The sequence below is a fragment of the Mirounga leonina genome, unplaced genomic scaffold (assembly GCF_011800145.1).
Source record: "Mirounga leonina isolate KUSES-001 unplaced genomic scaffold, KU_Mleo_1.0 Mir_170, whole genome shotgun sequence".
NCBI lineage: Eukaryota > Metazoa > Chordata > Mammalia > Carnivora > Phocidae > Mirounga > Mirounga leonina.
The window spans coordinates 42,015,303-42,041,090 of NW_023270433.1; the positions used below are offsets into that span (position 1 = coordinate 42,015,303).

Genomic DNA, 25,788 nt, shown 5'->3' on the forward strand with positions numbered 1-25,788 from the left:
CCTTGTTCTTCTCTTCTCCCTCCCCTCTCTGCAGAGCAGCTTTCTTAACTGCACTGCATGTGGTCCAAATAGGGCTCAATGAGGCCGTTTTCATTGTTTCTCAGGAACAATGCCTGACAAAGGCTGGGCCCTGATCCCAAATTCCGAGGAGAGATATTCTTATTAGCCAGCATGGTGTGATAGCCACCCCTGCTCCAACCAGTTATATTTAAGAGCATGGGGTAGCGATTCCATGCTTACTCAATAAAGGCAGTGGGGAGTGCTATATAAAGGGGCCTATGTGGGATGGGGATGGGCCCTTGACTAACATGTTCATGTTAACCTCTTGGAGAGTCCATTAGCCTATGTCCACACAGGGAAGAGTTGCCAGAGATTTGACCAAGGCCATGAAGAAAAAGAGTTATTTGTGTGGTTTGAATCACCATTACAGATGCTCGGGGGTTTGGCGTGTCCTCAATATCCTTATACCTGGGTGGAAGTAGGTACTGGCAGAAGCGAGGTGGAAATCAGATCTAAGCATTTGTCGTTCCTACATGCAAACTGGGTACTAATAAGACCCTTTTCTCTTCAGCCTTTAGAAAGAAACATGAGGTTCTCTTGGAGACTATTCAAGAGGAAGGTGGAAGGGGCCGCCTAAAAGAGATTAAAAGCTGCAGACCGCAAGCCTGGGGCCAGAGGGCTGGCAGTGGAAAACCCTGCTGGGTTGTGACCTCTCCCTGAAAAGTTCTAGGTGCCTTTTTGCTTCCTGCAAAAAAAAGGAAGAGAAGGAGAAGACCATGTCCATAGCCTTGAAGCAGGTGTTCAACAAGGACAAGACCTTCAGGCCCAAGAGGAAATTTGAACCCGGCACACAGAGATTTGAGCTCCACAAACGGGCTCAGGCATCCCTCAATTCAGGCGTGGATCTGAAGGCGGCTGTGCAGCTGCCCAGTGGGGAGGACCAGAACGACTGGGTGGCGGTGCACGTGGTGGACTTCTTCAATCGGATCAACCTCATCTATGGCACCATCTGTGAGTTCTGCACCGAGCAGACCTGCCCCGTGATGTCGGGGGGCCCCAAATATGAGTATCGGTGGCAGGATGACCTCAAGTACAAGAAGCCAACTGCCCTCCCAGCTCCTCAGTACATGAACCTTCTTATGGATTGGATCGAGGTGCAGATCAACAATGAGGACATATTTCCAACCTGTGTGGGTAAGTCCGTGACCAGCTTCTTGCTTATTTTGCTGCATCCCACCCAAGCTCAGAAAGTTTGCAGAGGCTTCTTCTAGGACTGTCTCTAAATGCTGGGGAACACCTATTGGTATTTCCCTAAATTCCACTATACCAGCAGTGTCTTTTTCCACATCTAAGATACCTCCTTGAAATTTAAAAAAACAAAACAAAAAACCCCACCAAAACACCAAAAAACCATTTGTGAACTACTTAGAGTTATTTTGTGGGCCTCAGTGGTACACATTCCACATGTTAGGGAACATTGCCTTGGTGAGATGTTAGATTTGATCTTGCTGGCTTCCTTAGGACTAGACTCCAAACCCACCCAGTTATCCTGGTAGAATTTTCATTTTTTTGGCTAATTAGTTAAAGTTTCATTAACTCTGGTGCATTTATTGGTATTCGTCTCTCAGGTTAGGGAATCCCAGTGTGAGACTCTATGTGCTTGTTTGGGGATGAAGCAAACAGGGGTTGGCATTCTGGGGAAATAGTGATCCTGGCATTCTGTTCTGCCCACTCCTGATCATTGTTATTAATTCCAGGTTGTACTGTTAACTGTGGACTCTTATGTAAGCTGCTGGACCCACTAGGACACTTGAAATGCAAATGCTTTCATTTGCTTGGTGCTCTGAGCCATAAAACTCTTCAAGAAGAAGGACCAAACCTTATCTCCCTTTTATATTTCTTTATGCTGCTGATAATTGGATTTTCCATGCACTGACAGGCTGAATTTAAAATTCAGGTTTTGTTTTGTTTTGTTTTTTTAGGCCTGAGATTCAATAGGAATGAGCACTCTCCTACTTCCACTCTTATGTTTCCAGTATCTAACACGGTGCCCTGGAACCTTTGTAGGCACTCAGGAACTATTTGTGGAATGATTGAGAAAATACTTGTGCTGTTGGACAGTAGTATTAAAAAGCTCTGAGATGGTTTGGGATATAAAAGAAGCATTTGGAACACATTGTTGAAATCCCCTCTAGATGGGATGTGTGTGTCTCCATGTGGCATATGGGAAGTTGAGGTGGGTGTGGGGGGGTATGGAAGTAATTAAGCTAATACCAGGGGGGAGAAAAGTGTATACATTGCATGTACATCTTGAAATATTCAGCACGCAAACCAATTTGCTCAGAATCACCCTGCTGCCTTGCTTGTCCAGCTCTCGCCTGCTCTTGCTCTGTGCTGTTCCTTGCTAAGGAAGGAAATGGTGTGTGTGCTTGTGCAAACTCCCTGAGCTCACCAGCACAGGAGGAAGAAGGCAGGGTTCCAAAACTCCCCCAGCCATGTAACAGGCACCGCAGGGGGCTGGGACGTTCTTAGGTTCATATCTTTTTGTACTTTCATTGACTGTCAGAGGCTTCTTTTGTTGCTAGGAGGAATTTCGCCAACTGCCAATGCTCTGTGCAGAACACGTGATAGCAATAAAGATCAATAAATGTGGGCAAGGATACGTCCTCTTCGTCTTTCGCCTTCTGTTTCTGCTGCTTGGTGCTTTGAACTCTGGGCACTTCTGCTGTCTCTGGCAGCTGTGGCTACCACATAGAGTTGGTGACCAGAAATAACATCGCAGAGCCATGGTGTGTTACTTGAGAGTAAGGAAGCTTCTGGCAGTCGGCTTGGAAACTAGGACATCATAGATGGTTTTAGACTTTATTTGGAGGAAATCAGCGGATGCCGCCATGTCCCCCAGAGTCACTGACTTTGCTGTCTTTTTCCAGACATTTCCTTAGCCATTCAGTGGACTTGCAGAACATACTCACCTGGTCAGAATCCTCTGTTTCAGCTCTGCCCAACCTTTGCTCCATAGTACATAGTTCTGAGAGACCTTAAGGGTGCACTGTGCTTTTTTTTTTTTTTTTTGTCCATGGAAAATAAGTTGGGAACTGCTGAATGAAAACAATTTCTTTACTGCAGGACTTTTAATATGCTAATGTGCATTATAAATCTCTGAGAAAGGAATACTTTAATATGTAGTATTTCCTAATTTGAACCTGTATCTTTTTTTTTTTTTTTTTAATGAAGCACCATTAGCATCTTTGGGGAAATGTTAATCTATATAAGTTGGAGTTGTCAAACATTTGTTTGTTTTAGAATTACGTGGGCTTTCTTTTCAAAATGCAAATTCTTTGACCTTCCCCCAACTAAATCAAAATCTCTTAGATGAGACCAAAGAATCTGCACTTGTACTAAGCACCTGCCACTCCTCTGTTTATTTTAACTGCCCAGAATGCTTTTCATTCCCCCTCAAAAACAGTCTGTATCTTACCTCTCTGGTTTTATCTGTCTTGTTTTCTCCTTCTGGAATCCCCCATCTTCTCTAACTAGTGAATTTTCCTGCATCCTTTATACCATGTCCTCTGTGAAGGCTTTCACCCATTAGAATGTAAGCCCCTTAAGGTTATGGAATGTCTTTTATTCATTTAAATATTTCAGTTCTAAGTCCAGTCTTGGTGGCTTACAAGTTATTGAATGGATGGATAGACAGATCGATGGATGGAAGGATGAAGGAAAAAATAATCTTTATAAAGTCCCAACATATCTGTAGTGCTGGTGATCAAAATTTAAACAGAACCTCTGAATCCCTTTATCACCCTCCTCAGTATATCCTGCACCTTGCCTTCATAGAGTTTAATTTTCTCTGTTTAATTTTTCCAACGTGAAATGTTAGAGGTCAGTAAAAACCACTGCCATCCACCATTACCCTAAAGGTCTTCATCAGCATCCTGCTCACCTCTGTCATTTGCCCTTGGATTAAATTGTTTCTATCTTTTGAAAAAAACTTATCTTTAGGAGCCACTTTCTCTGTTAGAATTCATTTCCTCCTCTTCTTCCTCCCCCTGATTCCAGCCTACTTTTCATCTTTTTGATCTTTGTCTGCCGTGAGTCATTATCATGGAAATGATCAAGATGTCTGTCAGGATAAAGTAAAAGAAGAATTCTCTGCAAACAGCAGACCCTGGGTAGATGAGAAATGGGGAGTTCTGCTTAGCATTATGGCTTTGGATCCCAGGCATATTTCTGTGTTCTTGCCTGGGAATTGGGAGGGGTTCAGACTTCACCTCCTCCCCACTGTGATCCAAGGAAATAGGACCGGAAAATACTGACAGATGTGAAGGCTTCACCCTCAGTTAGGTATTAAAGCATATAAACAGCTGTTGATCTCTGCCATTGAAACATGGGGGGAAAGAAAAGCTTTCATCTGTTCCTGGATCCTAGTTTAACTAGGATACCCATACTATTTGAAGTCGAGTGTTCTCAGTTGGGAGCATACCAAACAGATGTGGCTCCCTCGTGAACCATAGTCTCCTCCACTCCCCGTTGATCCCCTTTAGCTTCCTTTGTGAAAAAGTCAACAGATGTCCCTGTGAAAGCTTCTAAGACAGCAGTAACTTTAGAAGCAGAGGCCTCCTCCTCTTCCATTGTATCTCTTCAACCGCTTTTAGAGATAACAGCAGAAAAATAGCTACATCCTTCTTCTTTATTCTATTGCCTGTCTAGTTAACAATAATTTTCATGTTCTAGCCCTCAGCTTCTCTGTTTTTCTGTTATATAATAGGACGTAATATCTTAGTTCTAACACTAAGGAAAAAATGAGTGGAAAACTTAGAGCTCCTCCAACTCATGTTTTTAAAAAGTCTCTGAACAGGAGGATTAAGAACATTTAAAAATTAATTACATGATCTCACCTACCTTTATGGTTTTAGAATAGATGGGTGTCAGGGAAGGAGAGAGCAGGGAAGGAAAGCGAGAAAGGCGAGGGAGGGGACTCACGTCTCTTGACCTTGCTAAGAGCAAGCTGTTAATCTTTCTTAATTCTTGCAATAACTAAATTAATTAAATATTCCATTTTACCACTGAAGATGCTGACATTTAAACAAGCTCAGGGGCTTTCCCAAGGTCGTACAGCTAATAAGTCATTCAGAAGTCAGAGTTTGGGTTCAAGAGTAGTGAAAAATCCATGCCCTTGTCCCCCCCCTACCATTCATAGCATGAATCTTTATTTTGCAGATTTTCCTTCACATGGCTAAAGATTTCTCAATCAGTGGTTCTAGGAGGTTGTCTAGGATGGAGAAAATTTTACAAAACCTGATTTTGTTATAACTTTTAAGGAAGTGATTTTTTTTATTTGTTTGTTTTATTTTGTTTTGTTTGCTTCTTTTTAAAAAATCACCACCAAAATGCCTGGAGTGTGTGTCCAGGCACTGTAACTGTTTCCATGTTACATTCCAAGATTGGGGAAGGTATGACTTAGCCTCATGAAAACACTTTGTGAGCCTGTAATGACCTATTACTACCATTCGTTCATTCATTCATTCATTCAATGACTGCTTGTCAAGTACCTGCTCGGAAGCAGGCCCTGTTTTAGGCACTGAGAGAGCAAAGCAGAGTTCATGTCCTTGAGCAGCTTCCATAATGTCCAGAATGTCTGGTTGCTCTGTACGGTTTTCTACAATGAGTAGTTTGTTCAGTGGTCAAGTGCATTGTGGAAATAGTCGCATCCCTTTGGCATGAGGCTACAGCTGAGTTTCATCCTCTCTCAAAATATTGTGGCAGGAAACGTGAGACTATAAAAATGTCCATGGGGAGAACTTTTCAGACATGAGGTGTCAGGGAACTGGGTTTATACTTAGGCTTTAAATTTTAACTTTTTTTTTTTTTATTGTAGGTCTCCCTCATTTTTTAGTTTTGATATAAATCTGTATAACACTGGTAAGATAGAACATACATCAGCAAAATGTATTTACCATGTGGTAGAACTAGCACTGGACTTGCAGAGACTTGAATTAATTCAAGGAGCTCTGCCCTCGCGAGGTGTTCTGTGACGTTGGTAAACACATAATTGCTGAGCTTACACGTTTCTGTTTGTAAACTGACAACTGTAATTCAATCTCACAGGACTTTTGTAAGGATTAAAGGAGGCAGTGTGAGTAGAAACAACCAACCAGAGCCATAATCACCTTTAAGTGGTGCTGAGAGACAAATGTGTTCATTGCTTTTCTCTCTCTGCATACATTTCTGCATAACTACCAACCCAAATTCATGGAGACCACTGGGCAGTTTCTGAACAGTATCCTAGAACAATAAAATGCATTCTAAAAGACTCAACAAGATTTTTAAAAGTTAGCAGTCTTCATTGCCGAATTGCTCTGTCATGGGGTATAATCTCTCTACAGGTTGTCATCTCTCAAAGACTTTGGGAAATTTCAGTGTTTTTTAAGGAGCTAGAGTTTTGGGGATGAACACCTAACTATAGGGAAAAAGCCATTTGGTTGGGTCTTCTCACTTGGTTTTCAGAAAATTGAGTACTGAACCTGCCCATGTCCAGTGTTAAACCAGCTAACCTCAGCAGAGGGTGGGTACAGGTTAGTGGAGAAGAGGGGAGATAGCCTACCGGTCACATCTGGGACAAGCTACTCAGTAAAATCAGTGTTGGGCAAGGTTACCTCAATTTGATCTCTCAAGAGGATGGGGAAAAGGTTCTCAGGTAGCTTCATGCCAGGAATGGAGCTCCCAAGAAAGCCTTGTGAGCTAGCAAGTTTTCCCAAGGCCCTGGAAACATGATTTGCCTTTGGGATCTAAGAGATTGTTTGGCTTTCTAAGAATTTACTAGTTGGGAGGGCTCTAATAATAAAGCTGCCATCTTTTGGACAGGTACTACCCTAAATACTTTACCTACATTATGTCGTTTAAAATGTAAAACAATCCTCTAAGGCACATAGTATGATTTCAATTTCACAGATGCGAAAGATTAAGTACCTTGGCCAGGGTCACACAGGCAGGGCTAGGATTCAGACCCAAGGTGGCCCAACTCCGTAGCCATGGTCACAACTACTGCAACATCCCAAGTCTGTGACATTCGTATCCCAGAACCAATACCATCCTTGATTTACCCTTGCTTGTTACAGATGTTAAATCCTCTCTGGGAAAAGTCCTAAGACAAACCCAACAGTCACAGTGAGGAATGTGAAAATAGGGCCCTGCGTCTGATAGAAATTATAGTGGGCCCTTACTGATGGGAACTCCAAGGTTCTTCTTTTTTTTTTAAAGATCTTATTTATTTATTTGAGAGAGAGAGAGAGTGTGTGTGAGCAGGGAGAGGAACAGAGGGAGAGGAACAAGCAGACTCTTCCCTGAGTGTAGAGTCCTAGGTAGGGCTTGCTCCTAGGACCCTGAGATCATGACCTGAGCTGAAATCAAGAGTTGGATGCTTAACCAACTGAGCTACCCAAGTGCCCCGGTTCTGCTCTTTTTAAGAACTTTCTTCCTCTGGGGTGCCTGGGACCCCAAGTTTGTTCAGTTGTATATTCATGGAAAACTTGCAGACACAGTTGAATCCACTCTTCCACACCCCCACTGGCTACTGGAGAATTGATGGTCTATTTTGGATGGTCACAATTCCCTGCCTTGTTAACCCAATACTGCAGTGACTTGGTGGCTCTTTTAATGAGGACAGTGTTAAATAACCACCCCCACTCAACAAATCCCAAGAGATGCCTCTGAAAAATGGTGAGTGCCTCCTTGTGATAAGAAGCAGAGAAGAAGGGAAGTAGATACAGGGAGCTCAGAGGACCTAGAGACTGCCCTGTAAGGGAAGGCTAATTACCTACTGTCCCAGCCTGCACTGAGTTCTCCATTACCTGTGCTGTGCAATTTTAATGAGCCAGATCTCAGATGACAAGTGGTTACTTCTCAGCATCAGTTGGGAAGGCAAAAGGGATATGTGATATTCAGTGGAAAACAGAGATGAAAAACAAGCTGAAATGGGCCAGGGGTGGGGCATCTGCTGCTTTAACTTGGTTAGTGAGTGTAGACATGGTGTCCTTCCTTAGCCAGGGAAGGCTACACTATGGAGGTCAATGCTGCATGGAGAAGCAGGCCAGCTCAGAGCCATGCTGTAGGGGATGTGGAAATATATCTGGAAGTGCAACGGGATGGACAAAAGTGACTTAACCAGAACTCTTGCCCAGAACAGAGTATGGAGTTGGAAGGAACAGTGATACAAGCCATTTGGAGTGAGGATGAGACCCCTAAGCATGTACTGGAATTCCCAACTGACTTCTACAGGGAGCACAGGTTTATTTATCTAAGCAGGGCTCATCTGCAGAGCCCTGATACCAGAGGCCTTTCCTCTCTGCCCTCCTGACCAGGGCTCTGCCTCCCTATAGATAGGGTATAGATACTTAAATAATGTCATTTTGAAGGGAGATCCAATTATTGGCCTGCCCTAGATCTCCATGTGTAGAGAGTGATTCATTTCCTTTAAAATACCTTGTAGGTTTAGGGACATGTGTTATCTGTAAGGTCTCTGCAGACAGGACCTTTCTGTCATTTTAGCTTTAATAACTCATGCTAAATTCATAGTCTAATTCTATCCATGTTTTCCTTCACATAATCAGCTTTTCCATTAAGTCTTCTTCTAGTAAAATGGATGCTTGGGAAAATGAGCCAGTTTGGAGCGGGGGGTGGGGGAGTGGCGCGGGGGGCGGGGTGGTAAAAAGGAACAAAAGCATTAGTATCTGCCAGACGTGACTTTGAATCCCAGGAATCAACTTTTACTAGCAAATCTTCAGTCTCTCTAAGCTTGTTTCTTCATCTATAAAATGCACGTATCAGTAGCTACTTCATGGGATTGTTGACGGTATTAAATAACATGCTACATTTCAAACACTTAACTCAGTGTTGGATATGCTTTAAACGTTCCTTCCCTCAGCATCACACGGTATCAGTGTGATGAAGTAGACGTGTCAGGTGAATTGAGGTGAAGAAGGAAAGAACCTCGGATAAAAATCCACGAATTATATCAAGCATCTGACTGTGGAGTTGATCATCCATGTTCCCTTCCTCTTTTGCTGCATCTCGTGGAGCCAGTGGAAGAAAGGGGAAACTTGCATGGGATGAGATTAACCCTGCTTGGCCTTGACTGCTGGGGCCAGGAGCAGGTTCACAGTAGGACTTCAGAAGATGCTTCACATGCATAGCCTGTGTGGGCCGCACCAAGCCGATTCCACCTTCTTGTTTCCGCCACAGGATGCAGTGCTTGGCAGAACACTTTGCGCTAAGTGGCCACCTGGAGAACTAATGTATTCCCCAAAATAGGAAGGTGTGGAATTTTTTGTCACTTGGCTCACATTTTCATTTCTCAGAGGAAGTTCAATATTTAAAGAAAGCTTGTCAAAGAATCCTTTTATTATGTGAATACCTCTTTAATGGTGTGTCTCATTGATTCTCAGGGCATGCGTCTGGAAGTGAAAGTGTTTGTCTTCATGGAGAGACAAAATGAATTGTTAGTGTTCTCACAGGAAACGGAGAAATCACTCTTCAAAAGAAGCGATAGGTTTTCGGTGTTTCTGTATCGCTCAGCCCAGGATCGATCCCAAGAGTGGAGAGCAGTGATTAAGGGAGACACTGCAGCCAACTGCTGAGTGTTTGTTTTGTTGCTTACCTCAGTCCTGTCATCCGGGAAGGTGCCAGCGATGACAGGCTGAAGTGAGGGAGCGCTGACGCTTGGCAAGGCAGCACAGTGAAGCCTCAGTATCTGGGGACGACCAAGAATTACTTGTGGATGACTTCCTTCAACATCACCTTGGTTGCTGGGCCCAGCAGGAAGTCCTACCGTGGATCCTATAAGAAGCAGAGGGAAGGAAGTTGTTGAATATTGGGGATTTACCTGTGATGGCCCCTCATCAAATATAAACCATCCATATTTTGCCATCCCAAAGTAGGGAAGAAAAAGCCTATAGCTGAGGGCATCTGTCTTCCCATGTCTTTGAAGAGAAATGTGAGCAAATATGTTAATGACATATACCAAGGTCGCTAGGAAACTATCTGTGGGCAGGAACTGTCAAAACACATGGGATGTGTTCTGAAGATTTTATTTCTGTTTTCCAAAAGTAGTATAGGACGAATGGCTCATCATCAGTCCAGGTTCAACTCTGTTCCTCGCTTTATGAGCTCTGTGACTTGGCAAGCCCTGAACCTCTCTGAGCCTGTTTCCTCATCTGGAAAATGGGGGTAGTAATGATGATATCTGCTTTGTAAGGTTATGAGAATTAAGTGTCATAATGCACATGAAGCTCTTCGTGAGTTCCCGGTAGAGAGTTAAGTGCTGAATAAATTTGAGCTTTGTTTCCTTTTTGCAGTGATATAAAAAGGGGAGTCTTGTGATTTACTGCAGTTTCTAATGCCTGATTACAGAGGAGAATTTCTCCTGCAGCATTCTCTGCACACTCCTTTTCCAACTGAAATAAAAATTGAGAAAAGTTATTGACCATATCGTAATTATAGTAGTGATCTTGGGAAAAAAATAATTCCCACATCCATTAGAATCCCAGTTAAGAATCAAAACTTGACCACCAGCTGAAAGCAGTAGATTCCATCTTTTCTGTAGGGCAGTAAAATTCCAAAGTTTAAAATACAGTAGTAGTCATATTAACGAACATGTATTACCTATTCTGGGCCAAACACAGTGCTTAGTTCTTTCTGGATATTTTTTTCTAATCATCACAGAAGCTCTGGTTGACCATTATTATTATTATCCCTATTTTAAATGAGGAACTTGAGATGACTCTCTCTGCCCGAAGTATGGGCAGAGCTGGACAGTCAAACTGGGATGGTGTAGCAAGCAAGTAATAAACAAAAGGTGGGAGCCACCATGACCCTAGGATTCGACAAAGGGAGGGGAGGGGATTACAGGTCCTGGGAGCCAGGGCTCCTCAGCAGGAGCTGGGAGCACAGAGCAAAGACCTGGTCCACAAGCCCTGGAGCCAAGAAGATGAGTCCAAAGAAGAGAGGGCGATGAAAAGTGCCTGGGCATCTGTTCCCTGCTCTGTTCTCCTCCCGGTACCCTCCCTTGTCTTTGGCACAGAAGCCTGGGGAACCTGTGTTGCAAAGGGTGGGGAATGGATCTGAGAACAAATAGGCAAGTGACTGACTTGTGGAGAAAACAGAAAAATAACAAATAAATGTATGATATAATTTTAGGCGGTGATAAGTTCTGGGAAGACAAAGTTGGAACAGGGATTTGGGATGCTGTAAGATTTGAGATAGATGTAGAACAGTGGTTCTCAATTTTTTTTTCTTTTTTTCCCCTTTCTTTTTGGTCTCAGAACACTTTCATAGTCTTAAAAATTATCGAAAATTCCAAAGGCCTTTTGTTTACATGGGTTGTACCTATCAATGTTACCATATTAGAAATTACAAGTAGGAAAGTTTACAAATATTTATTCATTGAAAAAATAATAAACTTATCACATATTAACATATATAACATTTTCCATGAGAAGTAATGGTTTCCCAAAACAAAAAAATAGAGTAAGAAGAGTGGCATTGTTATTTATTTTTTTTGTAAATCTTTTTAATGTCTCTTTAGAAGACAATTGGACTCTCCTATCTGCTTCTGCATTTCAATGTATTGTGATACGTTGTTTTACGTTCAAGTCCAGGGTCACAGATAAATAGTTGAAATGTGATGACTTTGTGTACCCGACAGGACCCCCATGAAAGAACCCCCAGGGTTCCATACAGTACTTTGAAAACCACTGATAGAGGTAGAGCAGCGGGGAGGCCAGTCCTTTGCACTTGACATTTTGGTTGAATGAACACAAATTAAAATTACATTGAGGGTTTGCTGTCCCTTGTGGCAGTGGTGACATTGGTGACATCATGTAGTATAAACCAGTTAGACAACACTGTTCTTAGGGTCCCATTGATCAGTGGGACATAAACTTTGTGATATTTACCCAGCAGTGCTGATGACCTTTCTCCCCCTGTGTTCATAGTTAGGTAGGCTCTCTCTCACAGACTTTTGTAGGACCACCAAAAGAAAGATGCTAATACTCTCTTGAAAAAAACGAACCCTCTGGTTTCTTTAGCAGTGTGTTCATACCGACCTAAAGAGCGACTTCAAACTAGACCCTTAATTGGTGGTTCTTGATGTGCATCTAGGCAGCATTTTAAAATTTGAATGGAATTGCTGTGAAATAATTACTGTGCCATACAGTGAGGACTGGTTGACCACCACCGGTTATTCACCTTGCAAATATTTTGCAACAGGTGTTCAAGTTCAGGATGGTGTTCTGTCTGAATCAGAGAGGCCCTGAATGTCTTCTCACCATCAACTGGTACATATTCTTATAGAGTACCAGCATTAGCCAAAACCTAAGTAATACTTGTAAGCTATTATGGGAAAGAAATTGGATGAATGATCTAGGAAGTATTTGCTCTTTTGGATTATCTGTGACCTGTTCTTTCCATCAGCAGCATAGATAATTAAATTTGGCATTAACTGAGCCCCATGACAAAGGACACTGTGCTGGAGACAGCCGTTAGTCAGCTTTAGATAGACATGACCATAGTGCTTCCAACCTGCAAATGGACAGAGATGAGACAGATTCTGGGGATAGAATAGTTTTTAGGTGGGGTTTTTAAAATATCTTACGCCAGGGGTGCCTAGGTGGTGCCGTCGGTTAAGCGTCTGACTCTTGGTTTCAGCTCAGGTCATGAACTCAGGGTCATGAGATCGAGCCCCACGTTGGGCTCCACACTCAGCACAGAGTCTGCTTGAGATTCTCTCTCCCTCTGCCCCTCCCACTCATGTTCGCACACACTCTCGCTCTCTCTAAAATAAATAAATCTTTAGAAAAATATCTTATGCCAAATGAAATGTGTTTTACTGCTTTGTCAGAGGCACATCTCACATCTGCCTTTCTAAGTGCATTATGTCATTACCTAGCTTTGATTTTATGCAGTTGCTGTAATAATGATATGTACCATTTACTGAGCATCTACAATAGGTTAGGTGCTTTACAAAGTCCAGTTACTTGGAATAGCCTTTTTAGAGAGGTGTGTTTTGCCTGTTTTCCAAATAAGGAGACCGTCTCAGAGAGGCACGGGGTCCCGCAGCCTGTGGAGGCCTGTAGCAGCTCTGTTTGACTCCATCGTGTTTTTTCACTGGGACATGCACATTCTTGGCATGTGCGTGCATGCCTTCACATAAACTCACAGACGTAAAGATGTTCAAAGACTGAGTGAGAGAAAACAAATGAAAGGATAATTCAAAGATGCAAAACGTTTGACTTCTCTGTGATACCAGGGCGTGGGGCCTTTGCAGAAGAAATCCTGCATGGATGAAATAAGGTATTTCAAGTCATGGCCTTGAATGCTGGGGTTTGACACAGTCACCTGCAATTTGGGACATTGATGTCAATGGGACAAACCTCCCATTAATTAATAAGGTGAGACAGGTGGTTCAGTGATTTTCATGTGTGTGGTGAGGGTTGATTGTGTGTGTGCGTGTGTGTGTGTGTGTGTAAAGATTAGAAGTCTCACTGGTTAGGAAGAAGACGAGGAAAAAAAAGAATATGAGGGTATGCCAGCTTGCTCCATTCAGCGCCCTGTGTGGTTTCACGCCGAATCACTGGGCAGACCAATATAGTACAGTCTTCAATTTTCAGGACCATATGTACAATCCCTTTGCCTCCCTCTGCCTCCCCTTCTTTGCTCCTTGGTTGGTTAACCCTATTTCCTCTGCTGTAATGCTAGAAGACCTAGGTCATGTGGTTGCTATGAGGTCTTAGGATAACACATAGATTTGGCATATAGAAAATGTACGATAAATATCAACTACCATGATTCCTAATAATATTGCCGATACAGTATCTCTGCAAAGTAGGTGCTGGGTCTTTCTCCCATAGGAGAAGCTGCACATCCCAATTCGTGATTGAGGCTCCCAGAAATAAAAACCCTAGAGGCTGCAAGCCCCCCGACAGGTGGGGTCAGAGGCAGGTTTCTGGACCTCCTGCAGAGGTGGACTTTCTCAGCCGTGGTTTCTCAGTCACCCCTCAGACAGTGGACACTTCGGGGCCCAGGAAATTTTTTTAGCCCGAAAACATATTGAGTGTTAGAACAGCCCTGGAATCTGGCTGCCTTTGTCAGTCTGTGATGACTCATGGGGCTGACTGGACGCACTGCTGTTTCAGGTGGCACAGGTGTATGGTTCACCCCCTGCGGCTCCTTGGCCTCCCCGCCATGCTCTCCAGCACCTGGCCTCTGAGCGAGGTCCATGGGGCACTCTGTCAGCTCGGGAGAAAGACAACCAAGAGCAGGGCTCAAGGTTTTCAGATATAATAGAGTAGCCTTTTCCAAGACAGTTTGAAAGGGGATGTTATCAAAGTGAACCTTTTAAATTACACACTACATAGATCTGTAAGGACAGGTTTCTTGAAAAAGCTAGGTTTCAGAACGAGGTTCGGGGTTATTAATTCAGCAGCTATTTATTAAGCCCCTCCACATTCCAAGTACTGTATTCATCAGTGGGATACAAAGACTGGTCTGCCCGGTCCTTGTGGCTACCTCTCAGGGGCTCCTCCACACCCCTGAGAGCCCTCTGTTCCCATAGTTGGAGCACTTCACCCACCAGAGACTCTGACTTTCTTACCAGGTCTTAGTGGCAGGCTGGTCTCTCCTAATCTTATGTATTAGGCCAACCCCACGTCCCACATTCCAAGACCAGGAAGTGAATTCTTGCCTGGAGCTCTACCTGGTACCCCAGTCCCTTAAGACTGGCATCCCACCTTGTCTGCCCAGTTGTGCCCATATTGGAGTCACTTCTGGTGTCCAGACTGATAACACGGTCTGCACTACTTGATGCCAGTCCCTTCCATGCTGAACACTGGCCAGCCCAGTTCCTCTCCCTGTCCCTTATCCTCTTGCCATAGCACTCTGCCATCTGCTGGGGCTCTATTGGTTGCCTCCTAGTGAATTTGCCCCAAGCACCTGCCTCATCCTCATGGGTCTGTCATGGGTCCTAAACCTCCTGCCACTGAAGAGGGCCTCCTCCCACCAACTTAGCAGAAGCTCAGAAGCCAGCCACAACCTCAGGCTGGGCACCGTGCTTTGAGCAGGGAGCAAGTGAGGGCTCCCAGGCTGGGCAGGAACGGGGCTCTGAATCAAGCTCCCCTCTAGCTGGTAGTGCTCTGACTTTACTGCTCAGGCTTTTTCTAAGGTTAATGCTCTGCGCCTCTGCCCAAACTGAAGTGTGGTAAAAGGCTGAGTGACTGTAATGGGTGGTACAGCCCCTTCCTCACAAGAATTCTCAGTGCCCCCAACTATCTGTGCAGTTACTGCTACTGCTGTCTGTGGGTGTGGCTTCCAACAGGTAGACTGGCTTGCATCACAATGTCTTAGTGGTACTGCAGTGAAATAAGAAAAGGAAAAATGCATCTGACATACTGCATGGGAGGGCCTTATCAGGATGCTCCGTTCATCTCGTCCAGCAGTCCATCTCCTTAATTTAAGAAATAGCAACGTGATTGCTGTTCTCCCATAGTTTCTAGATGTGTTTTTGTTTTCAGTAGGATTCAGGGAAGTCATTATTCCATGCCTTAACAAGAAGGCTTCAGACTAAAAATGCTTCAATACATTGTTTTAAATGACATTAAAAAAAAAAACAAACTGAAGTCTTTTTTCCTTGGAGAATAAGCAGTTTCAGATCTAAGGCAGATGTTTCCCTAAGGATGGTTCTCACTCTATTGCATAGCTCACTGCTCATAAATAATGAGTTTGACAAATGTAGGATGCATCAGAGCATTTCAGAAGGAAGGCTTCTGGTGACAGTGTTATGCACATTGTAGTAGCTGAAGGGAGATTTTTTTTTTTTAATCAGAAATGACTACTGTTTTTTCCCCATGAAATGGATCAGAGTCATCAATGATTAGTAGATAAATAGATCTCATATAAATAAGTAAATATGATAAGAGAGCTATGGCCTCTTAACTGGCTCATGTCCAATAAAATAGGACAGTTATCCCATTGCTTTCAGCAAGGCTTGAAACTCACCAAAAAGGAGTAAAATTAACGAATAACCTTTCTTTTTTTTTCCTATAGTAGTCTTTGATATTCTAGGAGATCTTACTACCCAGGGGGGCACAACACTCTTTAGCTCATTCTTCACATAGCAGAAAGATATTTTATTAAAAATCACCAATCAGGGGCGCCTGGGTGGCTCAGTCGTTAAGTGTCTGCCATCGGCTCAGGTCATGGTCCCAGGGTCCTGGGATCTAGTCCCACATCGGGCTCCCTGCTTGGCGGGAAGGCTGCTTCTCCCTCCCTCTCCCACTTCCCCTGCTTGTGTTCCGTCTCTCGCTGTGTCTCTGTCAAGTAAATAAAATCTTAAAAAAAAAAAAAAAAATCACAAATCAGATCATGTTCATTCTCTGCTTAAAAAGCTCCAGTATCTTCCCACTACAACCAGAAAAAAGTCCTAAATCCTTCCGTTGGTCTGCTACATCCTTCACAAGCAGGCCCTTAGCTACTCAGACCTCCTCTTGCGTCATTTCCCCCTGCCCACCGGACTCCAGGTGTTCTTGGAGCTTCTCAACCCCACCCTCCACCCCTGCTAGTTCTTCCTCCCCACCTCCAAGACTTTGCACTTTCTGTTCCTCATGTCCAGAACCCTCCGCCTGGATTTTTGTGTAGCTGGCTCCTTGTCATTCAGGTCTCAGCTCAGATTTCCCCTCCTTGGAGAGAACTTCTCTAAACATTTGACATAATATGACATAGATCCTTTCTGTTTGTCTCTTAGACCATCTTGTCCAATTTTCTTAATACTGTTTTCATTCTGAAATTATCTTACTCATTTATATTAGTTAACAGGAATAAGAGAACCAGTGGTTCCTTACTAAAAATCAAATGATAAATGAAAATCATCATCATGAATCTGAAAAATTACCTTGTTCAATGCACATGATTGCCTGAAAGAAGGTGTCTAATTCAACATGTATTTACTCGCTGCGTGCCCCGTAACTTCGGGAGGCCAGTCAGACAGTGAGCAAATATTTACCGAATATTTCACACGCACCAGAGAGGTGCTGGTGTGCTGAGCCCTGCAATACTATGGTAAGCCAAACAAGCATGACCTTCTCCTCCCGGAACTTAAAATTAAATAGTGAGTGAGACTGGGCGCCTGGGTGGCTCAGTTGGTTAGGCGACTGCCTTCGGCTCAGGTCATGATCCTGGAGTCCCGGGATCGAGTCCCATATCGGGCTCCCTGCTCGGCAGGGAGTCTGCTCCTCCCTCTGACCCTCCCCCCTCTCATGTGCTCTCTCTCTCTCTCATTCTGTCTCAAATAAATAAATAAAATCTTTAAAAAAAAAAAATAGTGAGTGAGACTTTACAAAGGGTGGAAGCCCTGTGAGCACAGGAATCCTGCCCAGTTGATGCTGCCACCCCGGTGCCTAGAGCATCGTGCTCCGTGTAAGCTGACAAATGAACAAGTGAAAAAAATCATTACAAATGTGGGCAGTTTAGCAGAAGAAAATGCAGTGTGCCAAATATATGAAATACAAACGCATGCACAAATACACACACACACAAAGTCTGTAAGGGGGGGAGCTCAGAAGTGATTTTTTTTTTTAATTTAATTTATTTATTTGATAGAGAGGGGCACAGCGAGAGAGGGAACTCAAGCAGGGGGAGGGGGAGAGGGAGAAGCAGGCTTCCCGCCGAGCAGGGAGCCCGAGGCGGGGCTCGTTCCCAGGACCCTGAGATTATGACCTGAGCCGAAGGCAGATGCTTAACGACTGAGCCACCCAGGTGCCCCTCAGAAGTGATTTTTAAGGTGACACTGGATGGCGAGTGGGATTCAGCAAGGGTGAGAAGGCAGGGGAGGGAGGTGGTCTGGGCGGAAGGAGAGAGCCATGTGGAGGCTCCCAGCTGAGAAAAGCGTGGCATCTCCGAGGGATAAGAGGAGGCAGTTGTGAGTGCTGCATAGTGAGTGAGGCAGGAGTGACACGCGGGGGGGTTGCCAGGGGGTAGCGGGGCCTTGGAGGCCATGCACGAGAACACGGAGGTCCTGAGAACTCCAGGCTTTATTCTGTGGTCCCAGGGAGCCTCTGATGGCAGAGAAGCCAATGTAGGACTTGAACGTTAAAAGGATTGCCCTGGCCACAAATCGGGGAGGGGCGAGGATGGGTGCATGGAGACCAGCTGGGAGCCACTGCAGTGATGCAGATAAGAGATGGTGCAACCCTAACTCAAGTGTGGAGAGAATTTGGTGGATTGGAGAGATTTAGCAGGGAGAATCAGTGATGGAATGTATGGGGATAGAGCAGGGAACAGGAGTAAAGGGTAACTCCTAGGTTTCTGGCTTGAGCATCTTAAGTAGAGCCACTTAGTGAGATTGAGAATCTCGGAGGAGGAATCTGGGGGGCTGGAAGTTTGGATGAGTTGATTTTGCGGTGCTCTGAGACATCCAAGTGAGAATATGCACCGGGCTAGTGGATATACAGGTCTGGGACTCGGAAAAGAGGTGGGCCATGCAAAGGGCATTGAAGCCATAGGTGTGGCTTCACTTAAGGAGGGAGTTTAAAGTATAAAGAGAAAAGGCCTAGGATAGAGCCCTAGGCACCCCAAAGTTAGTGGGGCAGCAGAGTCAGGGGTATGTTGGTAAAGGAGTTGGAGAAGTCAGAGTAAGGAAAACCAGGAGAGTGGTGTCACCAGAGCAGAGGGTAGGAGGGCTGCAAAGAGTAGCATGTTGAGAGGTTTAAGATGAGCACAGAAAAGACCCACATCACAGGTCCATAGAGGGAGAGGGGCAGGCAGCATTCCAAGAGAGGCGAGCACATTTTTAAAGCAGCCCCGTTCTCCTAAAGATATTCTGATCAACATCAGTGCCAAACAGAGCCTAGCCAGCTCCGCTTCCCAGTTCCAAAGCAGAGAACGTATGCCTGCAGAGGGAGGAGTGAGAGACAGGAAGCCGCCTTGCGTCTCCAGAGAGGGTGAATGAGCACTGTGCGTCTTGACTTCTCAGTTCCATTTCTCCCCTCGTGATGCTGCACTGCCCCTCCTGCCCTCATTCCCTTCCGCCAAATTGCCCGCTTCGCTATGCTCACTCAAGTGGTTTTCTCTTTTGTTCAGTGCAAAGGCCCTTGGGTAAGCCAGGAACTCTGACCCGCGGAGAAAAGGCTGCTTGCCCTCCGCAGGCTCCGTTAGAGGTCACCCTCTAATGGGTGATTGAGTAGCTGAGCAGGTTTACTGCCATAGCCTGCAATTCCTAAACCGTAAATTACGAATCCCATGCACCTTCCCCATGCACGGAAAGGCTTCATTCTCACCTATAAATCACAGGGATTCTAAAGTCCTTGACGATTCACAGCACAACCTCCCTCCGTTGTTTTGCTTGCAGGAATTTTTCAGACTTGATTAACTGGAAGGGTGGAGATGGGGCTTTGCAGGCTCATTTTTGGTATCCTTGGCAGGATGAAAAAGTGAGAGAAACACCTCTGTTTTTAAGGCAGAAGACACGAGATTGGTTTATCTCAGAGACTTTTTGTGTCTCTGATTTGTGTGACGGTAAGTGAGGTTTGTACCCCCATTTCCACTGAGCATCTGACAGCAATTTCACCTCCTTGTGGCTTCATTCACAGGAGCCTCTTAGTCTAAAATCATCTTCCTGCTCAAGGTGGGCGAAGGTAAGAGCTATGGCATGGGACAGATGTGGGTGGAAATGTGTTTGGAGCTGAAAAAGAGGGGAGCTAGGGACTGGAGCAATTTCTGATTTAAAATTTGGGGGAGGATTCCTAGTTGAAAATCAGCAAACTCATTTTTAAAAAAATCTCCTCAGAGGAAAATGTTGATTTTTCTTAAAGGAAAGAGAATATTCTCAAGAGAAGAGGATGTCCCTGGACTGATTATTTTAGCATCATTCTCTTGTTCCTGGACGAATCCAAGTATTCAGTGTAATTGGGAAATATTTTTGTGTTTTTAGCTGAGGTTGGAAAACAGCTTTTTTTCTCCTCTTCCTACCTCACCTCATCCTGACGCCTTACTTTGATACCCCCTTTCCCTGCATAAGAAGGCGTAGAATCAAGGGGGCAGAGAAAGAATACCCTCTAGGGGCACTAACTAGTTAATGCATAGCTTAGAGTTGAACCCACCCTAATTTACAAGCTGGGAACCGTGCATTTTTCCCAACACTGTTTTTGGATAGGAAGGTATCAAACTAGAAGACTTCCAGGGTCCTCTCAAGCACTAACAAGCTGTTACGGAGAAGGATCGTCAACGACAGAACCCGCGCTGCAGGCATGACTGACAAGGGTCAGGAGTATGCAACCCTGGCTGGAGTTCAGTTCAGATCAAGAGAGACTTAGTGAATGCATATCCGCCATGTACTGGGCAAGGGGTAGTGCATTGCAAGGTACAGAAAGAAGAGCAAAAAGTGCTCCCACTCCTTGAGCTTAGCATCTCAAAGTGAAGAAAGACTAAAACATAAAAGTTTTACCAATATGACAACACAAAATGGAACTTTTTAGTGTACTGATTATTCTAATAACTCACATGGCAATAATCCTATGATGGAGTTATTACTATTCCAACTACCCAGGGAAGGAAATTGAGTTTACAGAAAGAAAGGTTGGAAGGAAGGAAGGAAGGAAGGAAGGAAGGAAGGAAGGAAGGAAGGAAGGAAGGAAGGAAAAGAAAGAAAGAGAGAAAAAGAAAAGAAAGAGAGAGAGAGAAAAGAAAGGAAAAGAAGAAAAGAAAAGAAATCTTACAGAATAGCCAGAATAGTAAAAGAAGGAGAGCTCCTATCTGGCTGGATGATCAAAATAAGTTTTCTAGAAATGTCTGGGAGTGAAACCATGGATCTACTTTCTGTGGCCATTTTAATAATAGGCTGCCTTCCTCTTTGTAATTAGTTTCTCTCTTAGCATTGCTGCTTTATTTTTCTGAAAATGGTAGCTGTTTGCCTGATGTCTTTTGCTTTTGTGAAGTGCGTTACCTAATTGATGCTGGCCTGTTTTCTAATGTTACCTTTTTTTTCCAGGCTGGTGCTTGGTTCATTCCAGCCCTAAAAAGTTTTTTTTAGCTCTGCTCTAAACTGCCCTGCACTGTGATGTCCAAAAACTTTTAGCTCATCTATTCTGTGTGATATATCAGCCTGGTACTCTAGAGAGTTCGGGGGAATTTTTAGCATATTTATTTATCTCTTAGTACATGGAGCTGTGTTTATGCCTCGTGTTGATGCGTTGTGTACAGTTTTCAATGGGAAAAGCACGACTTTACCGACCTTTTCTGAACAAATAAATTTACTTAAGGCCGCTTGGTGTCATTTGGAAAAAAAAAAATGTTCTTTCTCTTCTTCCCTTGGGGCTGCCTCAGGAGTTTTGCATTTGAGAATGACCAGATTCCCAGCTTTACACCTCCCCGTCACCCTGACCCCACACTTTAAAGGCAGATTAGAAAGGGAAGCCGAAGAAGGTGAAGGGGAGTGGAGACTCAGGAGTTGTGTGGCTGTCACTCATCCATGCTATACTTTGCTTTGCAGGGAAGATTTACATCCACGTTCTCATGTTCTCTCCATAGTAGTTAGCTCCTATTGCCACTCAAGGTCAAGCTCTCCCTCCCAAGGGAAGTCTTGTCTTTCTAGAAAGTGCTTGAGGCTCTCATCTTGATGAGGTTTGGTGCCCTCTGAATTCTGTGAAGAATGGGGAAGGAACAGCCAAGAAGATACCCTGTCTCCATTTTCTTTCTTGGATCTCCTTTCAGATGTGGTTTTTGAGTCCCTAGGCCTGTTGGAAAGCAGATCGGGAGTTAGATTTAACAACCAAAGTAAAACCACACATCTCTAGTGAAGTGAGGAATATACTGTTGTTTGCTTAACTTTTGATTCTTTGGTTGTGATTCATGGGATTTGTTTGTTTATTTTTTAACTGTAGGGTGATGTGCATCTCCTCCTTTGGGAATACAGAGAATGTCCTTTCAGGGGTGGAAAACCATTTTTAAAAATGGAACTTTCTCTCTTAAAAAAAGAAAGAAAGAAAAAGTTGAACTTTCCCCCAATTGCAGAAGTCAGTTTTTCTAGCAATGCACAAAATCCCAGTGATTTACAAGTGGAGGAACCTGTTTAAGGAATGGCTAAATTAGCCAGTGGCCAAATTCTTGGGGCTTAAGAGTCTCAGGTGAAATCTGATCCTTGACTGGGAAATTTTTTTTTCTGGCAGGCAGGATGGCAGCTTCACAAAATGTGGAACAGAATCCATGCGGTTAATGTTCTGAAAGGGAGGGTTCAGAAGGTTAACATGGTGGTAAGAAGCAGGCATTGTTGTGCCTACTTTCACAGAAAATACTTAAAAACAACTACCACAGAAACCCTCACTTAATAATTGGCCCAATGAGTTTTTGTGTTTTATGATGACCTCTCTCAGGAATTTCCTGTCTCCTTTGAATCCCACCTGGCCATACTCTGCTTTTATCTTGGCTTCAACTCTCAAGTTGTTTTAACTATAAAAAATACAGTATGATGTTTTGTTACAGACACACCATTTTCCTGGTTTTAAACCTTTCTGTATGTTTTTCAAACAAACAAAGGTATAGAACTGGAAACAAAATGAGTAAAATTGGATCTACATTGGCTACAGTGGTAGATGAAAGGCTGAGAGACACCCCCCCCCCCCTTAAGGTGAAGTACCTGCCTCGCTCATGAAATGGAATCCTAAAGCTTCAAGGAACACAGTTTGCAAACCATTGCTTCATAAGCATTTGTCACAATTTTCCTTGAGGGCCTGCCTTTCTTCTTGTTGGGAGTCAGGAGGGAGTCACAGACCGAGAGAGCCTGCCTGCTTAAAAAGGAAGGAAGAAGTTGGAGGCTCAGGTGCCAGCCCCTCATGGTCTCAGCAACTTCTCCAGCCTTCCCCATTTACCCCGAGAAGGTGTGTCTGGCCGAAGAGGTGGATGGTGAAAGTACCTGGTCAGGGAGTAGCAATGTCTCCTTATTTATTCAGAAAAGTTGATCAGGCAGTGTAGTTTAAGGAAATACCCTGGGAAGCTCCTACAAAGCAGTTGCCATCCGTGGGGCCCGTCAGGGCACTCTGTTGCAGCAAAGGAGCCCCAGAGAGCTTTGTTGCATTCACTTCTGGGCTGTAAACACTGATCTTTCTGTCTCAGACACTATCTTAGACGCTTAAGCCTTAACACATTCCTTTTTTTTAAAGTAAGCTCTATGCCCATCATGGTCCCCGATGCGGGACTTGAACTCACAACCCTGAGATCAAGACCTGAGCTGAGATCAAGGGTCAGACACTTAACAGACTGAGCCACCCAGGCACCCCAAGCCTTAACACATTCTTACTTCTCCCTGATACCTGCTTTCACAGTAACCTTTAGGGAGGTCATGTATGCTTTTACCTGGTGATTGTGCTTATTCCTTGAATGGTAACCTTGAAACTCATGCTTATGAAACTTCAGACTCATGACCTTGAACATCACCTTGAAACTGGGTACCCTTCCACCATTGGTAGTTGGCTCAAGCTTCCCATCCATGCATCAGCCACAGCATCCAGCTGCGTACTCCTTTACTCGGGTTCCTGACTCTGGTGCCTGGTCCATCCTCTAATTTTTGCTGCTAACAAACTGCCACAGCAAACTGAGAAAATGAATAATGTTCTAGCTCCCGAGAATATTTCCTTTGCTTATTTTAATAGTTTTAAGATATATTTTTCTCTTAACTGTTTCTTGGTCTCTGAGAAATTGCTCTGAATGGGATTAGAATATTTTTAGGAGAGATTCCCCCCCCCCCCGCCCCCAATTCTCCTTTCCTATGACTTCAGAGATCAGGTCTCAGCTGATGTCTGCTGTGAGACACCATTACGCATTCTGCATATACCATCTCCTCCCATGGGGGTATTTCCAAACATCACACACTTCATTGTGAGAATGTGCATTGTGGGGGTGGGTTGACTGCTGTATCTAATTGGGCTTTCCAAGTGGTTCATCTTACAACATTATTCTGAAGTCCTAAACCTAACCAAGACCCGTTCTTTGAAGTGAGTATAACAACGATGTTCCCAGAGTTGGTGAGAAGCACTCAGAGTGTTACTCTGGTTCTTTCCCTTGGTGCCCTGGCATCCATAGTATGGATCTAAAGCCGGAGTGTTTCCCTTTGGGTGTCACCACCAGATTAACCCATTTTGAATTCTTTAAGCTTCTGAAATATGTATGAATCAAGAACACAAACCTGACTGAGAATGGAATGTCATGTTTATTTTCCTTAATTTAACTTATATCTGAGAACAGTCTTTTTTCTACCAGGTGGTGGGAAACCCAGCCCCAGACATTGCTGAGGCTTTCTCTCCCTCCTTAGAGTTTGGCAGAGCTTCTAGGACTTGACCTCATGTCAAAGGCAGCTCCGCCAGTCCTTTATCTACACTGGTTATCACTGAGATGCCCCTTGTCCCAGCCCACGTGGTCCCCTCGAGTTGCTGCATTTGTGCCAGTCTTGGAGCATGGGACTCTTTCAGAGTGGGGAGCCCTGGCACCTACCATCTAGACATTTTAGATCCTAATGCTGTCACCTTTGATGGATTGCTTATGCTTGTCTGCTTCCTTATGTTCAGGCTTTGGGACTTCAGTGATAGAAATTCAACATTTTTACTTTATTTTACCCTTTGCGTCTGGCACCACTCATTCTTCCACATGGACCAAACCCATCTTTTTCTGGCCAACTCTTACTCAGCCTCTGGGTCTTGGCTGTGATATTGCTGACCAAGTTAGAGGTGCTCATGTGGGCATCCCGTCTACCTGCCCATCCATTTTCCTACTACCTTGTACTCCAAGTATGATTTACAATGGGATTGCATGAGAAATTGTAAAATAGGCAGAATCTTGGACCCAACCCAGGATCAGATTGCTGGAATAGAATGTTTGTTTTAACAACATCCCCAGGTAGCCCATATGCACGTCAAAGTGTGAGAAGCACAGACTTATGAGACGGTGAGCTTCTTGATCACAAGGACATTATTTTTTTCACCATCATATTCCCTTTCACAGTGCCTGCTCCATGCCAGCCCCTCAGTAAATAGCTACTGAATGCATGAAGAGCCCATAATAATGATATAGACCAAACATTCAGTTTGCTGTGGCTGCTATTAGAAGAGGGATTGTGCCCTGGGAGCTACTATACTGGACCAAGCTGGAGATGGAGGAGGTAGGTTGGGACACCACTCAGTGGAGCCAGAAATAGTAGACTCAGCTCAGATTAGGGAGCCAGGCCCACAGGTATGATAACCAACTAACAGGCCAGGTGGGGCCAGGTGGGCTGGGTTGGAGAGCCCATAGGAGAGCCTACCCAGGAGGAAAACAAAGAAGCAGAGGAGTGGGTAGGGCAACCTTGTAAGCGTTCCTGAAGGATATGATGGGAAATAAGTTTGGACAGGTAGACTGAACCAGTGGCATTCATTTGCCAGCCCACTTTGAAATGTAGATTCCAGCTAGATCAAAGACGAAGCAAAAAATATGAACAGAATCTTTACTCTTCTGTTCATTCCTTTTATGCATTTGAACTTGAGGGTGGGGGAGGAGAAGAGCCAACACACTGGAATAAATCCACATCTCTAGTTAGTTAGGAATCTGAGATTTCGGTGGCAGCGTTTACACACCTAGTTACTATAAAGGCATGACCACCTGGGTTGACATTAAGTCACCAACAGAGTGACTGGGGCATAGAGGTGGCTGGCTATGAAAAGATTATGCTTGTCTGTGCAGACATTTCTCTTCAGACTGGTCACTCCAAAGGAATGTTTGATG

General features: G+C 44.2%; 1 protein-coding gene across 4 annotated transcripts in view; it reads left to right on the forward strand.

Moving 5' to 3' along the window:
• The window catches only part of MOB3B (MOB kinase activator 3B), a 212,408-nt gene that overhangs the window by 68,226 nt on the left and 118,394 nt on the right, over positions 1–25,788 (forward strand). For all 4 annotated transcript variants that reach the window (XR_004681303.1, XM_035016523.1, XM_035016525.1 and 1 more), the window contains exon 2: positions 572–1,194. Coding sequence is in view for 3 of the 4 variants with exons in the window: in XM_035016523.1 (XP_034872414.1) it covers positions 777–1,194 (418 nt within the window). In the remaining variant the exon portion in view is untranslated. The remainder of the gene's footprint in view (positions 1–571; positions 1,195–25,788) is intronic.